Below are 18,097 nucleotides of genomic sequence, written 5' to 3'. Positions count from 1 at the left end.
ACTATAGTGAAAAAATGTATCTGTAGTCTACTTACAAGTAGACAAGCATAGTGTGATTAAAAATAAAAATATAAATGTAATAAATTATATTACTGTATTGTGTTTGTTGGACGATGGTCGAGGAAGAGGATCATCTTTGTCCATAATATTATGACCATTAGATTATTCAGTATTCACTTAAACAGAGTTTTAAAACTTTTATAGGCCTTTTAGCATATATTTAATACGTAAAAATCATTGCATTATTATTATAACATGAGAATAATATAATTTGGTCACCATTCAACCATTCATTTTAATAATCATTTTATTAATTATGATTATTATCTGTGATGTTTGATTAAATTTTGAAATTTCTATTGAAACAGATGGCTAATTTGATAAATACGATATCATTAGGAATTATTAGAATATTAGATATTATGAGATTTAAATGCTCAAGTGCTGTGTCTGTAATTCTGCTCTACAGAGATAGGTGCAACATAGCAAATTTAGGTTCAACTTTGTGCAGTTCCAAGTTTGTATTGTTAGCTAAAATATTAGGGTGATACCATTAAAGTTGATGTTTAGATGGTAATAACATAATTCAGTGGCGTGGTGAACAACAATTTCAGAGGAAATTGCTCTAAGATTTTTTGGAACAGGGGTGGATGGTGGTCGTTGGGTCCCTAGTTATAAATGTGATATGATTACTAAATAGGTAGTTAATTATACAGTAAAACTTGTGTAATATGGAACCTGAATAACGTGGAAATGGAAACGATTTTTTTGCTATGCACCTGTATATCATGGAAATAATATGTACATGTATTTTAAAATTATTAGTTAATGAATATAATCTATATCAGTTATATAGATTATTTCGTTGCAATAAGTTTATTTTATCGATAAGTGTCGTAGTAGTGTTATGTCGCAGACTGAGTATAGACGTATATTCAATATGACGTCCAAAAATAAATGTTTAACATTAAATGAAAAAATTAAACTGATTGAGTCAAGTGAAAAAGATAAATTAACAGTAAAACAAATTTGTGAACTTTTCAAGTATGGAAAAAGTCAAGTGTATAATATATTAAAGCAAAAAAATGAAATAAAAGAACAATGGATGAATTGTATGTAATAAGCTTAACTATAAAAAATGTAAAATTCAAAATTCTAGGTAAAATGCAATGATAATTAACATATATAATATACATGTAATAAAGATCTATCGGGAATTTTTTTTTTTACAACTTGTATTAAATGGTAACCTGTTTAAAATGGAAAAAATATCCGGTCCTAACCGTTTCCATATTACACAGGTTTTACTGTATTATAATTTATGTCTGTACTTCGGTGTATTAGGTTTCTTACGATTTTTCTATTTTTAAGTGAGTATATAAAGTATTGAAACTTATTAAAAATGCTCATAACTTATTTAAAAACAGTAAAATGTTAAAACTTAAAACTTTTTTTAAAGAAAAACCATTTTTTTTTACTCATTCAACGTTTTAATCCCTTGTATTTTAATAAAAATACACACGTGACTTATAAAGGTTTTATATCATACCTTATAAATACGAGTCAGTTATCAATGGTAATATAAATAAGAAAATAGTGAAATTTATTTTTGATGTCCTATAATTTAATAGAAAAGGGAAATGTCGCATATTATGCCATTATTATAAAACCAATAGCATAATAATTATGCTTGGACAACTAAACCCGAGCTAATCAACACTATATATATATATAAATAGTGTCTTATGATAGTATGTCATACTTTATATAGGTACAACATTTCCTTTGAGAAAATTCTCGATCATGCAACTAAACTATAGTCGAATGCATTTTTGCATTGTGGCGATATTACCTATATAACTGGTTTGTTTGTTTTGTTTATTTTTATTTATTTTTTTTCATTACCTATTATTACGTTCTCCTCGTTAATTTCATTTATAATTCATCTGGCGATAAAATCGAACGGTATGATTTTCACGGTATACCGATTGGATGTGGTCTGTTGGATGTGAAACAGTGAATGAATAACCCACGAAACGCGCGCTGAGTGGGAGGCGCCACCGCGTGATTCGCAAAAACACCCGCTCACCGTCCGCTCACCGTGATAGGTGTTAATGCGATTCTTGCGGACGACGTGTGCGCGCACTTGACTACATGTTCGTCCAGATCACTGCCGAGTTGAGCGTGTCCTAACGCCACGATGATCGTCACACACATCACATCTCAGGTAATATTTTATTGACTTAAATCATTAATTATTTTCTTTACGCCCTTCCAAGCATTTTGAGTTTATTATTATTAAAAAAATTCGATTTTGTAACTAAGATAATTTACGATCTCATAGGATCTGTTATCGGTTTTTCAAAACTGTTTCACCACACTGTAAATTGTATCGGCTATATAGCTAAATAATATTATGAACGACTATATAGCTGTAGGATACTAGAATACATATACATAATGGCAGATATCCTGCAACAGCTTCTAAATGTCTTTGGTCTGTTTAACAAAGGTTTAATCAATAACCAATATACTTAATACATATTTTAACTACAGCGCAATGTCTATGATATGCCGTTTTACGAAGCTATTGTTTTATTATGCGCACGAGTATAATATGATCTTTAGATATCTGTAAATATTCTTCGAGTAGATTTTTGAACAAATTATAGAAACAATTTGTAAAACATAAATAATTTTTACATTTTCCGATGAATGATTGTTGTAGTGGGCGGATTTATGCGTATTTAATATTTAATGCGAGCCATAGAGGTATTATGCACGTTACACAATTATGAAAAAAACTCTTGTATTTTATTACGATAGAATTGACGAAGCGTGTAATTCATTGACCTCTTTTAATGCTTTAATGGTCGATTTAATACAGAATAATAGCATAAAATTAAAAAATAAATATAAATAGTAGATAGTTTGTGTAGTCATGAGATTCTGTATTACATATGTAATATGCATACTATTTGAAGAACTGTACTCAATTTAAGTTCTTTGTCCTAGGTGTTTCAAGCAGCCATTGTAGGAATTTTTCTGACATTGAACACCATTATACCAATTATATTATCAACACCGGATGACAACTATAGACTTGAAAAGACATTTGAAAACATCCGTTCATCTATCGATTCAAAAGTTGCTGAAAATGGTCATTTCAATTCATTTTTATCTCCAGATCAAGCGAGAAAACCGAGTATAGATTTTTCTCAATTACAGGAAGATGTCGATGAACAAATGTCCGGTTTAGATTTTAATTTTGATCAGTCCGCTTATGACAAATTCCATTTGCCTCAAAAACAACCTGTACAACCCAAATTTGTACTTAACTATGAACCATTAAGACCTTCAAATTATATATCAGTACCGTCTACACGTTATTCAGATTATCCGTTTGGTATACCAGAACATCAAGATGATGGAAGTGACAGTGGAGATGGTGATGATGGTGGAGATGATATGGGTGGCGGTGGTGGTGGTGGCGGTGGTGGTGGTGGTGGTGGTGGGGGTAGTGGGGGTGGTGGTAATGGTGGAGGGAGTGGAGGTGGTAGCGGAGGTGGTGGTGGCGGTAATGGCGGAGGTGGTGGTGGAGGAAATGGAGGAGGTAGTGGAGGAGGAAATGGAGGTCTTGGAGATGGTAATGATGGACGGTTTACTGAACAGCAATCCTTTGAGCAAGATTACGATAATTTTGAGCCTCACAGCGGTTGGAAACCTATTCATAATAAAATAAAAGGATCAGATGTATTAGATAATCAATTTAGAATTAGGCCTTTGGCGAAAAAAGTTCCCGGTTACGGAACGAATCGATTACCAGTGACTTCTAATAGTTACCAGAAACCATATATACAACAATCAGTGTATAAAAAAAAGCAGCCACAGCGATTTGCTGATGATACACATACGCGAAGATTAGTTGAAAATAAACGACCTTTAAGGGTATTTGATGATGATGATGATGATGTACAACCTTTAAAGTTACGTGGAAATAGCAGAAAACCTTCAAGGTTAAATGGAGAAAAAAGACGATTACCATATAATAATATACGCGATAATAAACCAGCAAAAATTATGGATGAAGATACAGAAGATGCTGACGAACCTAGGCCTTTACAATCAAGACGATTTCCTACTAAAAAGCGACAAGTGTGTCAGAAAATGAAAAAATCTATGATACCAAACGATATTGAAGATCATGACATTATAGGAAGAAAAATGTCGTGTATGGTGTGTAAAGATTTTGCTTCTGGTGGTTCATATGAAAAATGTTCATATAAATCAGACCCCATATCTGATGAATATTTTAAAGAACCAGAAGAAGTAAATCAATTTAAACAAAATAGATACAAACGCAGGGTTATAAAAGACAGAAAACGAAAGCGACCTGAAAGTGGCGAAGAAGTAGAGGACTATGAATACGACAATGTCAATGCTCAAGAGTCTGAAGAAGATCCAGAGTATGTTCAAAATGCAGATGCCGTAGCCGATTACGACAGTGAAGATCCTGAGAATTTCGAAACGGCTGAAAATGAAAGTGAAGAATATAGATTACCACCATTACCGTTAAAATCTTCTACTTGTCATAAAGTAATAAAAAAAGGAAACGTGTGTAATGTGTGTCAAGACAATCTGACAAATAGAAAGTATGAACAATGTGAATATGAAGATGATCCAAAAAAGAACGCTTATGAGTATTCTACACGTAATGTATATGGTAAACCTAGGTATAAAAGGCAATTAGACAGTGACAGAACCTACGATGATTACTTTAAAAAGCTGTTCCCTGAACTTGGTTTAAACCGGAAGAGTAGTATAGCAACTAAGTTTTCGTCAAAAGATGGAGACTTTGGATTTTTGGATAACGGACAAATAGGTTTTAAAAAAACTAAATCTTTGTTACTCGGCGATAAAGATTTATCGATTGATTTCAACTCAGGCGAAGAAAGTCCAGTGAACAAGATGTTGGGCGATTTTCGTAATAAAGATCGGTCAAATTGTAAGAAATCACTTAAAGATAAGATGACGTGTTACAAGTGTAAGGACGATAAGGGTTCGGAGACGGAAGAATGTATGTATATTACAGATAGCGCGCCAAAAGATAGGAAACAATCTTATCACGAAACAAAAAAATTCAACACTAGTCCAGAGTTGTTAAAATCTATTACTGATGCGGACAAATCTAATGAGAATAACAAGCAACAGCAGCCAGCTTCGTCATCGTTGACGCACGTCTATGCTCCTTTGTTTGGTTCCAGTTATGAGCCTACAGCACAATACTCACATATTCAACCGCGATATAAGAACAGAAATTACAGACTTCACAGGAAGCCGGTGACTGAGAATTACGCAGAGTCCACCGAAGATGACGATCAGTCGGAGGCGCAAAGTGTGGAGGAGTACGATTACGCGGACGATCCTAGTAGCAAACAGGTATCAAGACACGACTTGCCTGATGTAGATCCGTTTGGACCTGAAGGAGCGTACAGCGAGGAAACCGTGCCGGTTTATGATCCGACATTAAGAACTTGGTTACCAAGATACATGGTAATTAAGTCTTCTGAAGAAGCAATGGTTGACGCAGAACTAGGATTCGATTAAAACGAAAGTGTAACAAATACATATTGTATACAACTTACTTACAATATTATACGTTCAAGGTGGTATCATATTACTTATATATGCATCTATTTATGAGCCAAAATATTATACTTATTATATAAACTGGTGGTATGATAAGGGTATTACTTAATGACTTAATAGATCATTATTATTGTTGTTGTTGTTGTTGTTGTTGTTATTATAATTATAATAAATTTGTATCGTATATCGAGATTCATATTGTATTTCTATACTATTCATGCCTATAATAATATTTATGTACCTTTATTTTATGTGTTATATATTAATAATTAATATTATTTGATTATTATACTAATAATATAATTTATAATTTATTTTATTAATTATTTTGCTTTAAATTAATAAATTTTGAATAAAAAATATTATTATATTGTAAAATAAATGTAATTTTTTTATATATTACTAGCTGTCATACCCGATTCAACCCGGAAAAATAAACATTTTATACATTTTATAACACAATATCACACTGTATATTTTGGCGTTTGTACGACTATCTCAGTTTAGGGATATGTCGGTGAAAGCGTACTTCGCTTGTGGACAAATTCGACTGTGGATTGTATCAACACTTGGTGTATCAGTTGAAGTGAGCTTTCATCCGTAAAAAGGGACAACTTTAAAATACGGAAGTTGGTATAATAGTACCTATAATAGTTTTTATAACGTGTAATCAAAAAATAAAGGTATATTAAAAAAAAGTTAGTCCCATCTTTTAGACGTAGTTAAAATTATACTAAGTTAGTAGTTACTTATTAAAATCTTCTCGATACTTTTAAACAATCTTCATTAAAATTTAATACTCATAATATTAATTCACTCGATATACCTAATGACTAATGTATAGCAGAACGTTACTTACTTGCCTGCCTTTTTTAATATTATTTTTCTCATAAAATTAAATTTGATAAAAAAAACATAAGAAATAGTGTGAATTTTTGTTTCACGTTTTTTTTTTGATTGTTGATCAGTAAATTCTTATTCCTCTTCATTCTATAAATGACGCACGTAAATGCTTGTTTTAGTCGTTACTAATGCCAAAAACTTAGTACTTATAGAGGACAAATTTATTGAAAATGAAAATCTAGCGGGACATAGAACATAAAAGCAAAAAAAAAAAACAATTGAAATTTAAATATATGTATTTATAAATAATATACTATTAAGACATTTATAATAGTTTTATACTAGATAAGAATTCATATCTATGTTTTACGATAAACATTATATCGATTTTATAAATATAACAAAATAATATACAGAAAAATCGTAGCACGGGCCAGTTATAAATGGTACGCGGGCCGCCAGTTGCCCATCCCCGATATGAATAGTAATATAATAATAATGTATTAACACTTTTTTATGGGTATTATATAGGTGGCAACAAATATATATTTTAGATACAATGAATTGACAATAACAATTCGCATTTTCTTTTTCTTTGTATAGACGAATTTAATTTGATTTACTAAGTTGCGTTTTTTTTGTTTTTTATTTAAAATAAGTATTTAAACAATTTTCTAGGCACTAGGTAGGTACTATTTTTTTTATATACCTAAGATAAAAGATAGATAACTGATTATTTATCTAGATAGTTTCACACTGTGATAGACGATAGCGACCAGTGAATAGAGGACGTTACACTGTAACGTTATAGTTTAATTTCTACGTTAACTTTCTGTCAGAAAATGCTTTATATAATACATAGCTTATATTATATAAGTTATGTATTAATTATTGTAATTATTATATCCTAAGGGTGTACAAACTATCGCTCGCATCATACGCGTATGCGGCTCACATCTTATCTAAGATACAATTTTTTTTTTTAATATGAACTTATGTATTTGAAAAAGTATAATATTTTATTAAATTACAACTTGTAGAAAAAATTTACAAAAAAAAATATAGTGTTTTTGATATAATATTTTAATATTAAATATGTATTATTTTAATTTTTATTATTAATAATTAGGTATCTTATTTGTTGCATGTAGGTATATGTTCTTCTTCATACTTGCGTTTCTTAGGCATGATAATATTATTGTATTAATATTATGGTTCACTCATTAATATTTAATACACTCGCGACGTCGAACAGCACACATCATTGTACGTTATTATGTTATTTCGCATTCTATACATTTTAATTAAATTTGATATCTTGTCTTATTTATTATTAATATTATATTAATGTGACCTTTTTTTTCATTTCGGCTCTTACATGTTAATTAACATATTGGGCGGCTCGCGAGTCTTCTCACTGGCCAGTGGCCACTCCTGTTACATACTATATAGTATATATTGTTATTGAATTTATATAGAACAACTTTTTATTAGTCCAAATGATAGAATATAAAATTTTATCCAATCATGATAATTATTTTATTATCTGCAATCAATGTCAACCATTTAAATGTGTAAAAATAAATATTCAATTTTCGTAAGTCGAAGCAAAACGTAAACGTGATGCCGTGATGGTGTGGGACGCCTTTAAGAAACTCATATTGGTTGAAAAACAAAACTTCAACTGCTTCAAGTTTTCCCCGAGCCTCAAGATATCTATTGTTATAACTTGTATTAACAACTATCCAGGAGTGTCCATATATATTTAAAGATAGATTATACTTAATACATAATTGCAAATAAAGTATCGCATAAACATTATATATTTATCTATAATCATTTGTTACGAGTTAACAACTAATAATATTATAAATTATTTTGATAAATTTTGAAATGTTTTTATTTGAGTTCATATCTATATAATAACAACAACAACACATCTTATATTGTAAGACTTAAGATTAAAACATTGTGAGATACAGTAGTTGTGGGTGGGTCGGTGTGTCGACATTTGAGATTAAATATTAAATCTTCGTATTTGGGAAATAATGCCGAGTAGGGTATATTATAAATTATTATAAGTAATAATAATTAATAATAAAAAGTTATAATTTATAATTTATTAAGTACATAAGTATTTATATATTATCTAATATAACGATTAAATATTAATTAAATTAAAATTTTAATTATTATATTGTACGAAAATTATTTTGTCATTTTTAAAAAAAAAGTTTGTTTAAAAAAACAAAATAAATGTAGCTAAAATGTTTGGGTTATATAACATAATTAATTATTTATTATTTTTATATATATATATAGCAGAATATGATAGAAAATTTTTTTTTATTTTATTTTAAAATATACTGGTATTGTAATTATTTGTGAAACACTTATCATACTAAATAATGATATTTAAACCCGTTATTACAACTATTGTTTTCTTGATTAAATCCTCTGACTTCTTTATATAATCACTTTTATAAATCATTAAATTTAAATTCATATAATTACTGTGCTATAATGTTTTTACTATAAAGGCAAAAAAAAGAAAATAATTTTATAATAAAAGATATACTATTTTTGTTATATTAATTTTTCAGATTTTTGAAATTAAAATTATCAATTATTTATTAGTTTTCATCTTATAAATCCTTTTGATTCGTAACAACAATCATTTATCATTAAATTACCATAATATTATAAACTCTCAATCAATTATAATAAAATGTTTGACTAATACATTTTGAAATTTTTAAATAAATATTTGATTTAGTTAAATCTAGCAGACTTATTATAACTTGTTTATTAAAATTTCTATTTTTTTATAGAGCTCAAAATGTTTATAAAATTGAAATCTGTAGGATAAAGATTTTTTCCGATTATAAAAAATAAGATATTTTGTTGAAAACTTAAGTGCGCTATTGCTATAAATATTAAAATCCATCATGCTCAAACAGTCGATCTGTAGTTACTATTTAGATTTTTTTTTATCAATTATTAGGAAATTTTAAAAATGTGTTTGTTGGCAGTGGGCATTTTCTTTGTAAAATGTTTAATGGATTGATTGACAACTGTAATACATACATTTCATGAAACTCTTATTTCCAAAAATGTAGTTATAAGCGGAAAATTAAATAAAATAACAACATTATTCTAAAATCAATATTATGTGTATCCATCATTTTATTTTAAATATGTAAATTAGATTATATTATATCCAATGAATTTGTTAATTATATTATTAGAATCTGTGTTATAAAATGTAAATAATAATCTAATTAATCACAAGTTATGTCCGATACAATATATTAGAGAAATAATGTCTGAAATGCCCTTTTGTTGGTTTTTGAACTACATTTAACAGATAACATATATTTGTTACCTATTATGTATTCATAATGGCAATAAACAAGTATTTTTAGTTTTATAGAACATTAATTGATATGAGTTTCACATAATTAAAAATAATTCAAATGTATTTATACTACGAAGTACAGAATCATGGATGTGCTGTGTCTATAAGAATAAGATGCATAATATATTACGCTTTCGCTCTAGAATTAAAATTTATTGAAAAACTATGCCGCTTAATGTTTATGATTACATTATAGCAGGTGTGCACATAATATGTTTATCAATTTTATTTTGTCTGATGACTAAATACATGTCAATATTTTTGCTCCTTTCATATTGAATACCTACATGTGAATAAAAATCAAAAAAAAAAAAAAATCATTTATTATTTCAAAATAATATTTGAATTACATTATTACATATTTAAATGATCAACAATTATTGATTTAAAACAAAATGATATGTAAATTATTGATATTTAAAACTAAATTAGTGTTATTTTTTTAGGAATTCATAGGTTTTAGTTTGACAATAGCTAAATGTATTATAATATTATTATGTACCTTTATTATGTTAAGTCATCAATTTTAATTATGGCTGTCTGCAACTCGTTTCAAATACTTAATCAATTACGTTACGGTTGTATAATACAATGTGTATTGTTATTATTGTGTTATATTTAGCAAATATTATGACATAAATTCAAATAATCGATGAGACATCACTAATGTAAGACGTTGCACTTTTTATTTTTCAACCGATCAAAGTCTTATTTAAATCTAGATAATTCTTAGTAACTACTAATATAAAGAATATACAATTTACGTAATTTAAAATTGTACGTGACTAGAATATGAATTCTAGTCTCGTAAAATTTACACATACGACTCATTCGTTGGTTGGTCTAAGGTTGTTTATACTTTTCATTTAATTTTTCTAAATATTTTTTAGTTTTTTACTGCTGTGATTGAAGCATATTTTGTAATATAAAATATATACAATTTTTTTGGTCACGGGTCCAATGTATCAAACTTTCTTTGATCGATTTCAACGAAACGTTATACATTTGGTATACTATATATTCTTACACCCTACATGTGTTTGAATGTACTGATAACCTCTGAGAGGTCGCAATATTTTAGTCATCATTACTCATGCGCGTACCTATAAACATATATAGATTCACACACACACACGCACACACTCTATATTAAATAGTATATATCACAGTAACGTACATTAATATCACAGATTGCTAAAGATCTTCGATTCACTCAGCCGTGTGGTGTCGAACGAGTAACATATTATAGGTAAATTTTTATCCTCTACAGTAGTGATAGTGGTGTACCTATAAACATTTTACTTTTTTTCATACGTATAGATTCTCTTGGTAAAATCGACGACAATGACGGCTTCGAGTAAACATGATTTGCCTCACTTTGTGGCCATCAACAGGATTATGAAACTGCCGGTGGTGTCATCAGGTGTCAACAAAGTGACATACATCTACGTAAAAGTTAAGGTAAGTCCACAATATTGTTTATTTTACATATATTATATAATTTATTGATTTTTTCGAGGGTTATTTTTAACGGTAAATAATTTATGAATAAACATGTATAGATGTCGAACAGAGTTATTGGATACAGCTTGGAAAGTGCAGAAAAGACCGTGTTGAGTGTAGTGGATATGTCTGTTCCATTAGTCATCAAATTTGAAGATCCAATTAATAGAATTGACGATATTATGTGCAAGTCATTGGATGTTGTCGAACAAAATGTACCAATGGTCACTTATACTCCAGAAGAGGTGAGTACTTTTAAAATACCGTATTACATTAATATTATAACTTATAATAACAGTTATTTTCGTAAAAGTAATTTATAATATATGAGTAAAACTTTTTTTTTTAAAACCTTTGAATCAAAAATATAGAGTCACTTAGTTTATAAAATAATATAATACCTATTTAATATAAAATAATGAAATATAATACAAATCGTATTATAATTTAATATAACAATGTATAATTAGTTAAATCAGTATAATAAACACCCACTACTTATTTGTTATAAATTTTGCAATTATCTAAAATAATATTATTTTACCAAAAAACTTAGTAGAAATTATAGTTTCGGATTATTTTAATTTTAAACAGTTTTTATAGTCAATTAATGTATAATATTAACCATGAAAACCAAAAATTACAAAAACTTTTTAACATAATGGATTATTTTTAAATCAACTGATAAGGTATTTTAACGGTTAACTAAACTAATTAAGTCTTTAAGTTTATTATAAGATAAATTAAATAGTAAATCTAAGAAGTTAAAAAACCAACTAACTTTTTAATATTGTTAATGTCCACATCACTGTATCAGTGACCAGTAATTTTTTTCAGCACTTTATTTGAAAGTTATATTGTTTATTTTCAAGGTCATTTATTACTTAAATTTTTTGATTTTTATTATTGTGTACACTTTACGTTATACAATTGATTTTATAATATACTAAAATATATCATTAGAGTATAATATTTAATTTTTTAAAACGTTTATAATTTAAAAATCAATAATTACACCAATGAAGTACTAAGTATGTTCATCCCTATTTATGTTTATGGATAAGAAGATAAATCATAATGGTCATTGCTATTGGTGGTGATTTCTTATCATAGTGTCATAATGTCCATAATGATGTTTGACGTGTTCAATGATAATTTTTATGAGATTTGAGGTACCATATTTATATCAAAGTAATAATAATTTATAAGATTATAGTAACATACATATTAATGATGGGCGGGCTTTGGGTATTAAAAACTGGTACATAATAAACAATTAATTATTTCTTCTTTATTCATGATTTCTCCTGAATTAGGAGGTAACTACCTATATAATAATCGTATTATAAATTATAATGAATATAAAGACAGTCGTATCACAGAATAGAATGGTTAACTAACCTAATTTCACTTTACTATTATATCTTAGTTTGTAATAATATAATATACCTGATTTAACTTAAGAGAGATATGAATGTATTAATGTTATGATTGATATATAACTACAAAATTCAAAAATAAATTTGTTATCATTCAATAATACAAAACTTTATTCGAATTTAAAGGCAAAATAAGCTGATATATTATTATTATAATTTAATATTATCCATTATCTTATTATAATACTAGCTAGTTAAATTAACAATAATAGGGTTCAACGTGACCTTTCTAAGTATGTTATTATATAATATGTAACAATCGTTATAGATAGAATAATAATATACTATCTACAAAGAGAGAAATACTTATATAACATTATACCTAAATATATTGTATTATTTTTGATTTTATTACTGATATCATTGTATTACCTAAATCATAGTGGGATATTAATTATTCGACTTTCATAATATAATATGTTTATTACTGATATAATATTATATAAATATTTAAAAATGCTGATTTTTAATTTAAAGTTCAAAATCAATATAAAACCAACAAAAAAATTATAGTTCATTTGAAAACTGGTGATTTATCAATTAACTACATAACTCACAATTTCTCTATGATATAAGAGTATAATACAAACAAATAGCCAATATAGGAACATTTATTTTAAAGTCAAAAAAAAAAATTGCATCATATATGTATATATAACCACATACCCTTTAGTGGCACCAACTACATGAAAAATGAACTTTTAAGACGTTTGATGTCGCATGCCAACACGGACCCCACCTTTAACTTTCTTAATTTTCAATTGCACACACACTTAAAATGTATTTATATTGTTTTGTATACAATATCATCATGTATTAATTGTAATAATTTCTTTTTCTGTTTACCTTTACTTAATACGGAGGTATAATTGCTCGTATAATTCATAATAAATAAATAAGTAAATATATACTCAATGATATTAATATTATTAATTATTGTTATTATAATTTAAAACTAGGCTCATTAGTCAATAAGACGATAAGTATTATATAGCAGATTAGTTAGGTTAAGTAAATTGTTTTGATTTTCCTAGACACATTGATCATTGATTAATTACGCACGATGTGATAATATGACTTTGCTCTGTTTCATTGTTATTCTGATTATTTTCCACGACCAACTCCTATGTTCGTCGACCGAGGTAGATGATTTTGACCTATGTCCGATAAACGATAAGCGTTAACATATACAAATTAACCTATCTACACACACACACACACACACACACACACACACACACACACACACACACACACACACACATCCACACACATATATTTAATATATAGAGACACCGGAATTACCTATACTTATATAATAAGAAAGTTGCTTTTAATTAAAGCATTCAAAATTGAATAAAAATAATAAGTTCTTAGTACACTGCAACAACACAATATTAATACAAAAGCTTATGTGGGTACATGTGTACTATATTTACGTACCTACATACGGATAATAGTAATACATACAATTTAGATAGGTAGGTAAACTTATTTGTATAAGTAATCACGAATAAGTTAATTTGCTGAACAAATCCCGAATCTAATGGTACCTTATACATCCCTGTTTGTTCGGTTTTTTAGATTTATTTCACAACCAAGACCTACGTCAAGGCTAAAGTCGAGCCGGTTCTAAAACGTGCTGACTCTGTAAAGCAGCTCACCATGTTGGACGATGCGTTGAGCGTGGCTGATAAATATGTGGACAAATATTTGCCAGACAAGGATCCAGGCGAGGACGTCGCAGACAAACCGAGTAAGAATTTTTTTATTTAAAAAGTTAATCAAAAAAGGGATTCTTGGTCTTTTGTTTTTGACAGATATACAAAGTATTTATTGTCTATACAATGTGCCTATAATACCTATATGTAATTACTAATTATAATATCATATTATAGTCCCGATCTATACCAAATTTCGGCAATATATTGTGTTGTTGTTGCCTACTGCAGGTACAGAAACGTCTAGTCAAGCAGTGAAGACTATACGACACGTCAACCACTTTTCCAGGAAATTGCAAAGACGATTGACACGCAGAACGATCGCCGAGGCTAAGCTGCTCAAAAAACAGGGATACGATACCGTCCAGTGCTTCGTGTATTTTGCAGACCTCGTGAGTATCCATTTGTTATACACATTCTAGTTTCAATTCCCTTGGAATAATTTTTTTTTAATAACCACAAAATAACAAAAATTGATTTGTTATTTTTCGTTTAAGTATTTAATTTTGTAAAATTTTAACTTGGAATGTTTTTAAAAAAATTTGTACAGTTTAGTTGATATTTAAAGGTTGTTACAAGAAAAGCTTACTAGGAAACCTTTTATACATTTTTTAAGCCTTGGCTATCAAAATTTCAAATGTTATACAATTTTATTTACAAAATAATTTTTATGATTTTTTTTAAAATTTGAATTTTAAACACTTATAAAATAACGTAGCTTAGTATTTTCAATGTTTTTAAAATTGTTTAAGGACATATATTTGAGATCTCATATTACATTTTCAAGCATTTTGGCTATACATATAATTTATGAACAACTATAATAAATTCAAAACTTGCAAATGTCTATAAATAGTTTGAAATTAGTCTAAATATATTTTATTGCGTATTGAAAACGAGAATTTAAGTAAAAGTAGATAGACTATAAATTTCCAACATTAATATTTTATTAATTCTAACTGTATATTCTGTAAGAAAAATTTACGTGGAACTTTATTAATAATTATAGTCGATGCTTTGACCTCGCATATATTTATTTATTAACGCCTTATTTATCATTTTTTTTTTCAATAGTAAAACAATTTGTCTATAATAAAATAAGTAACAATTTGAATATAATAATATATTAAGCTCAATTCGCTATTGTATATATATTTAATTATGATAAATGATTCACTATAGTACGTTCATCCATATTTTCCTTTAATACGAGTATTTTATGAATTTTGAAATTCTGGTTTTTGGAATTTTAAAGCGTAATCTGTACTTTTGGACAGCATTGTTAAATCTTAATGTGTGACTAGTGTGATTGAGTAGCGTAATAATAAAGCGTTTTTTATTTTTAAAGATTAAATGTTTTAAAATATCGATGTAAAATCAAGATTAATTAGATCAATTTAATATTATGTTTTATAATGGAATTAATAATTGAAAAATATAGAATGTTATTGAACATTTCGACATATTTTAATGATGTATTGTTTTGTAATTAAAATATCCGTTTAAAAATCGTTGATTAGCAGGTTTTGAATGTAAACAATTTATTATATACCGTATAATAATAAATTGTTTACGTATAATTTATACGTGTATATAACTTTTGTTACAAAACTAATTATAAAAAAAATATATCATTATTGCAAAATTATAAAATAATATACATAATATCTGTGGGTTTTTCATACTAATATATTATTTTATAATATAATAATAATTATTATTGTTTAAAAATGAATACCAAGTCATGAGAATTTGGAATAATTTAGTGTCCGATAATTCGATAAAGGAAAATATGGTTTATGTCACTGAAATACTGACTATGAGAAAAGCAATTTGAATTCATAAATTATGAAATATTTCAGCTTGCCAAAGATCCTAAAGCGTTTTCGGAAAAAATGAAGGCTATATGGAAACACCTAAGTGAGGATGAACCAGAAAATCAAAAGCCACCGGAGAACATTGAACAGCTCATCGAAATGTTATCGAGGGAGGGAGCTAGGCGTTTCGTGCATGTGACAAACTTTTTAGCTAAAAACATCAGTATGGGACCCACATACTTAGGACAAGGAATCACCTACATTACCCAGGAGGCTGCCATCTTGGCGGACCAAATTATAAAGGTTAGCTGACAAATATTATAATTAATACAGACGTGATTGGGGTACATATTTTTATATTTGGATAAAATTAAGATAGGTATTACCATAAATTACACAGAAATATTTTTGGAGAAATTCTAAAAAAAACAACAAAAAAACTTCATTCGTAGCTGATTTAAATTGTCAAAAATATTTAGCTTTTCGATATTTAATCAGTATAGGTGTATACTGAAATTATACATTTTTTTCAAGTCACCACTGAGTGTCACGGATATCATTATCTTTATTTATTAGCCCTTTTTACTCATAAGTTCATCTCTATAGTTAAAAAGTTTAGTCAAATGTTAATACGTGTAATTAAATAATGTCATGTAATTTAATGCTTTAACATTTTTAGTACGCCCATTTGGAAAATGCAAAAGGCACAGTTGTGAAATTTACCAACGAGCAGTTCACCAAGTATAAGACATTTATTGAAGATATAAGGAAATTAATACTGGTAAGTAAAGTCTTTTCTAGGTAGTAACTATTAGTCACTACTCACTAGTATAGACGTATAGTAGTGATGAAAACTACTCGGTGGAATTTGTATGAAATTTGTTTTTTAAATATTTTAGGAATATATGTCGTCAGCGTCTTCGAAAATAAATGATTCTAAAAAGAAAGAAACCGAAAAAGACAACAAAAACAGCACTACTGTTGCAAACATCAAACCTCCAAAAGGCAATAAGGCGAATACAGCACCTGCAACCACCACTACAGTGGCCAATACAACGACCAACGGAAAACCTTAGTCCTAAGTTTAATTTAATATTCAACCATCAAATACTGCATAATATTTTTGTTAGTTATATTAATTTTATTTTATACTCGTCTGATTTTTAGAATTCTTTATACTTTTTATTTTTATCTTATTTTTTTTTATAATATGTGAACTTATTATCGCAATATATTATAATATATTATGATGTATAATATTATAATATATTGTTTTGATTTTTAGAATTGTATGTTTTACACATGAATATTTATAATTTGTAACAGAAAACAAATATATAAATTATGTTATATCGTTATTTAAAAATATATTTCATTTTGTACCCAATGTTTGTAAAAGTGTAGTATTATAGTTTATAGTTTCTAAGTTATAACTTTGTAATGGTTAATATTTTTCTTTAATAGGTAATATTTAATATTATATCATTAATCGTATAGGTAAGTAGAGAAATGAAAAAAATAAGCTTAAATTAATATAGTAATGAGATGATATAAATAGGTATACATAATAATACATTGCACACTTCGATCGAACACTATAATTCTGGAGCTAGCTACTTTTTTGATTATTATACCTACTTTTAGGTATTATTACTTTACAATTAAAGGTAGTTTTACTAAATACTGTTATATCTTTACTTTTAACAG

General features: G+C 27.5%; 3 protein-coding genes across 3 annotated transcripts; all 3 read left to right on the top strand.

The window, feature by feature from the left end:
- Positions 1-2,127: 2,127 nt before the first annotated feature.
- LOC113552444 (keratin, type II cytoskeletal 1-like) lies at positions 2,128-4,021 on the top strand. Its single transcript, XM_026955323.1, has 3 exons — positions 2,128-2,227; positions 3,016-3,869; positions 3,988-4,021. Exons 1-3 carry the CDS (start codon positions 2,201-2,203, stop codon positions 4,019-4,021), a joined length of 915 nt encoding a protein of 304 aa, XP_026811124.1. The 5' UTR covers positions 2,128-2,200.
- LOC113553762 lies at positions 3,635-5,862 on the top strand. Its single transcript, XM_026957268.1, has one exon. It carries the CDS (start codon positions 4,081-4,083, stop codon positions 5,605-5,607), a length of 1,527 nt encoding a protein of 508 aa, XP_026813069.1. The 5' UTR covers positions 3,635-4,080; the 3' UTR covers positions 5,608-5,862.
- Positions 5,863-11,006: 5,144 nt separating this feature from the next.
- LOC113551877 (lipid storage droplets surface-binding protein 1) lies at positions 11,007-17,597 on the top strand. Its single transcript, XM_026954428.1, has 8 exons — positions 11,007-11,159; positions 11,231-11,371; positions 11,473-11,658; positions 14,437-14,608; positions 14,805-14,965; positions 16,436-16,693; positions 17,070-17,171; positions 17,290-17,597. The coding sequence occupies exons 2-8, from the start codon at positions 11,255-11,257 to the stop codon at positions 17,464-17,466; spliced, it is 1,173 nt and encodes a 390-aa protein (XP_026810229.1). The 5' UTR covers positions 11,007-11,159; positions 11,231-11,254; the 3' UTR covers positions 17,467-17,597.
- Positions 17,598-18,097: the final 500 nt, after the last annotated feature.

This window comes from Rhopalosiphum maidis, chromosome 2 (genome assembly GCF_003676215.2).
Source record: "Rhopalosiphum maidis isolate BTI-1 chromosome 2, ASM367621v3, whole genome shotgun sequence".
NCBI classification, from domain to species: domain Eukaryota; kingdom Metazoa; phylum Arthropoda; class Insecta; order Hemiptera; family Aphididae; genus Rhopalosiphum; species Rhopalosiphum maidis.
This window is presented reverse-complemented; position numbering and strand designations above follow the sequence as displayed.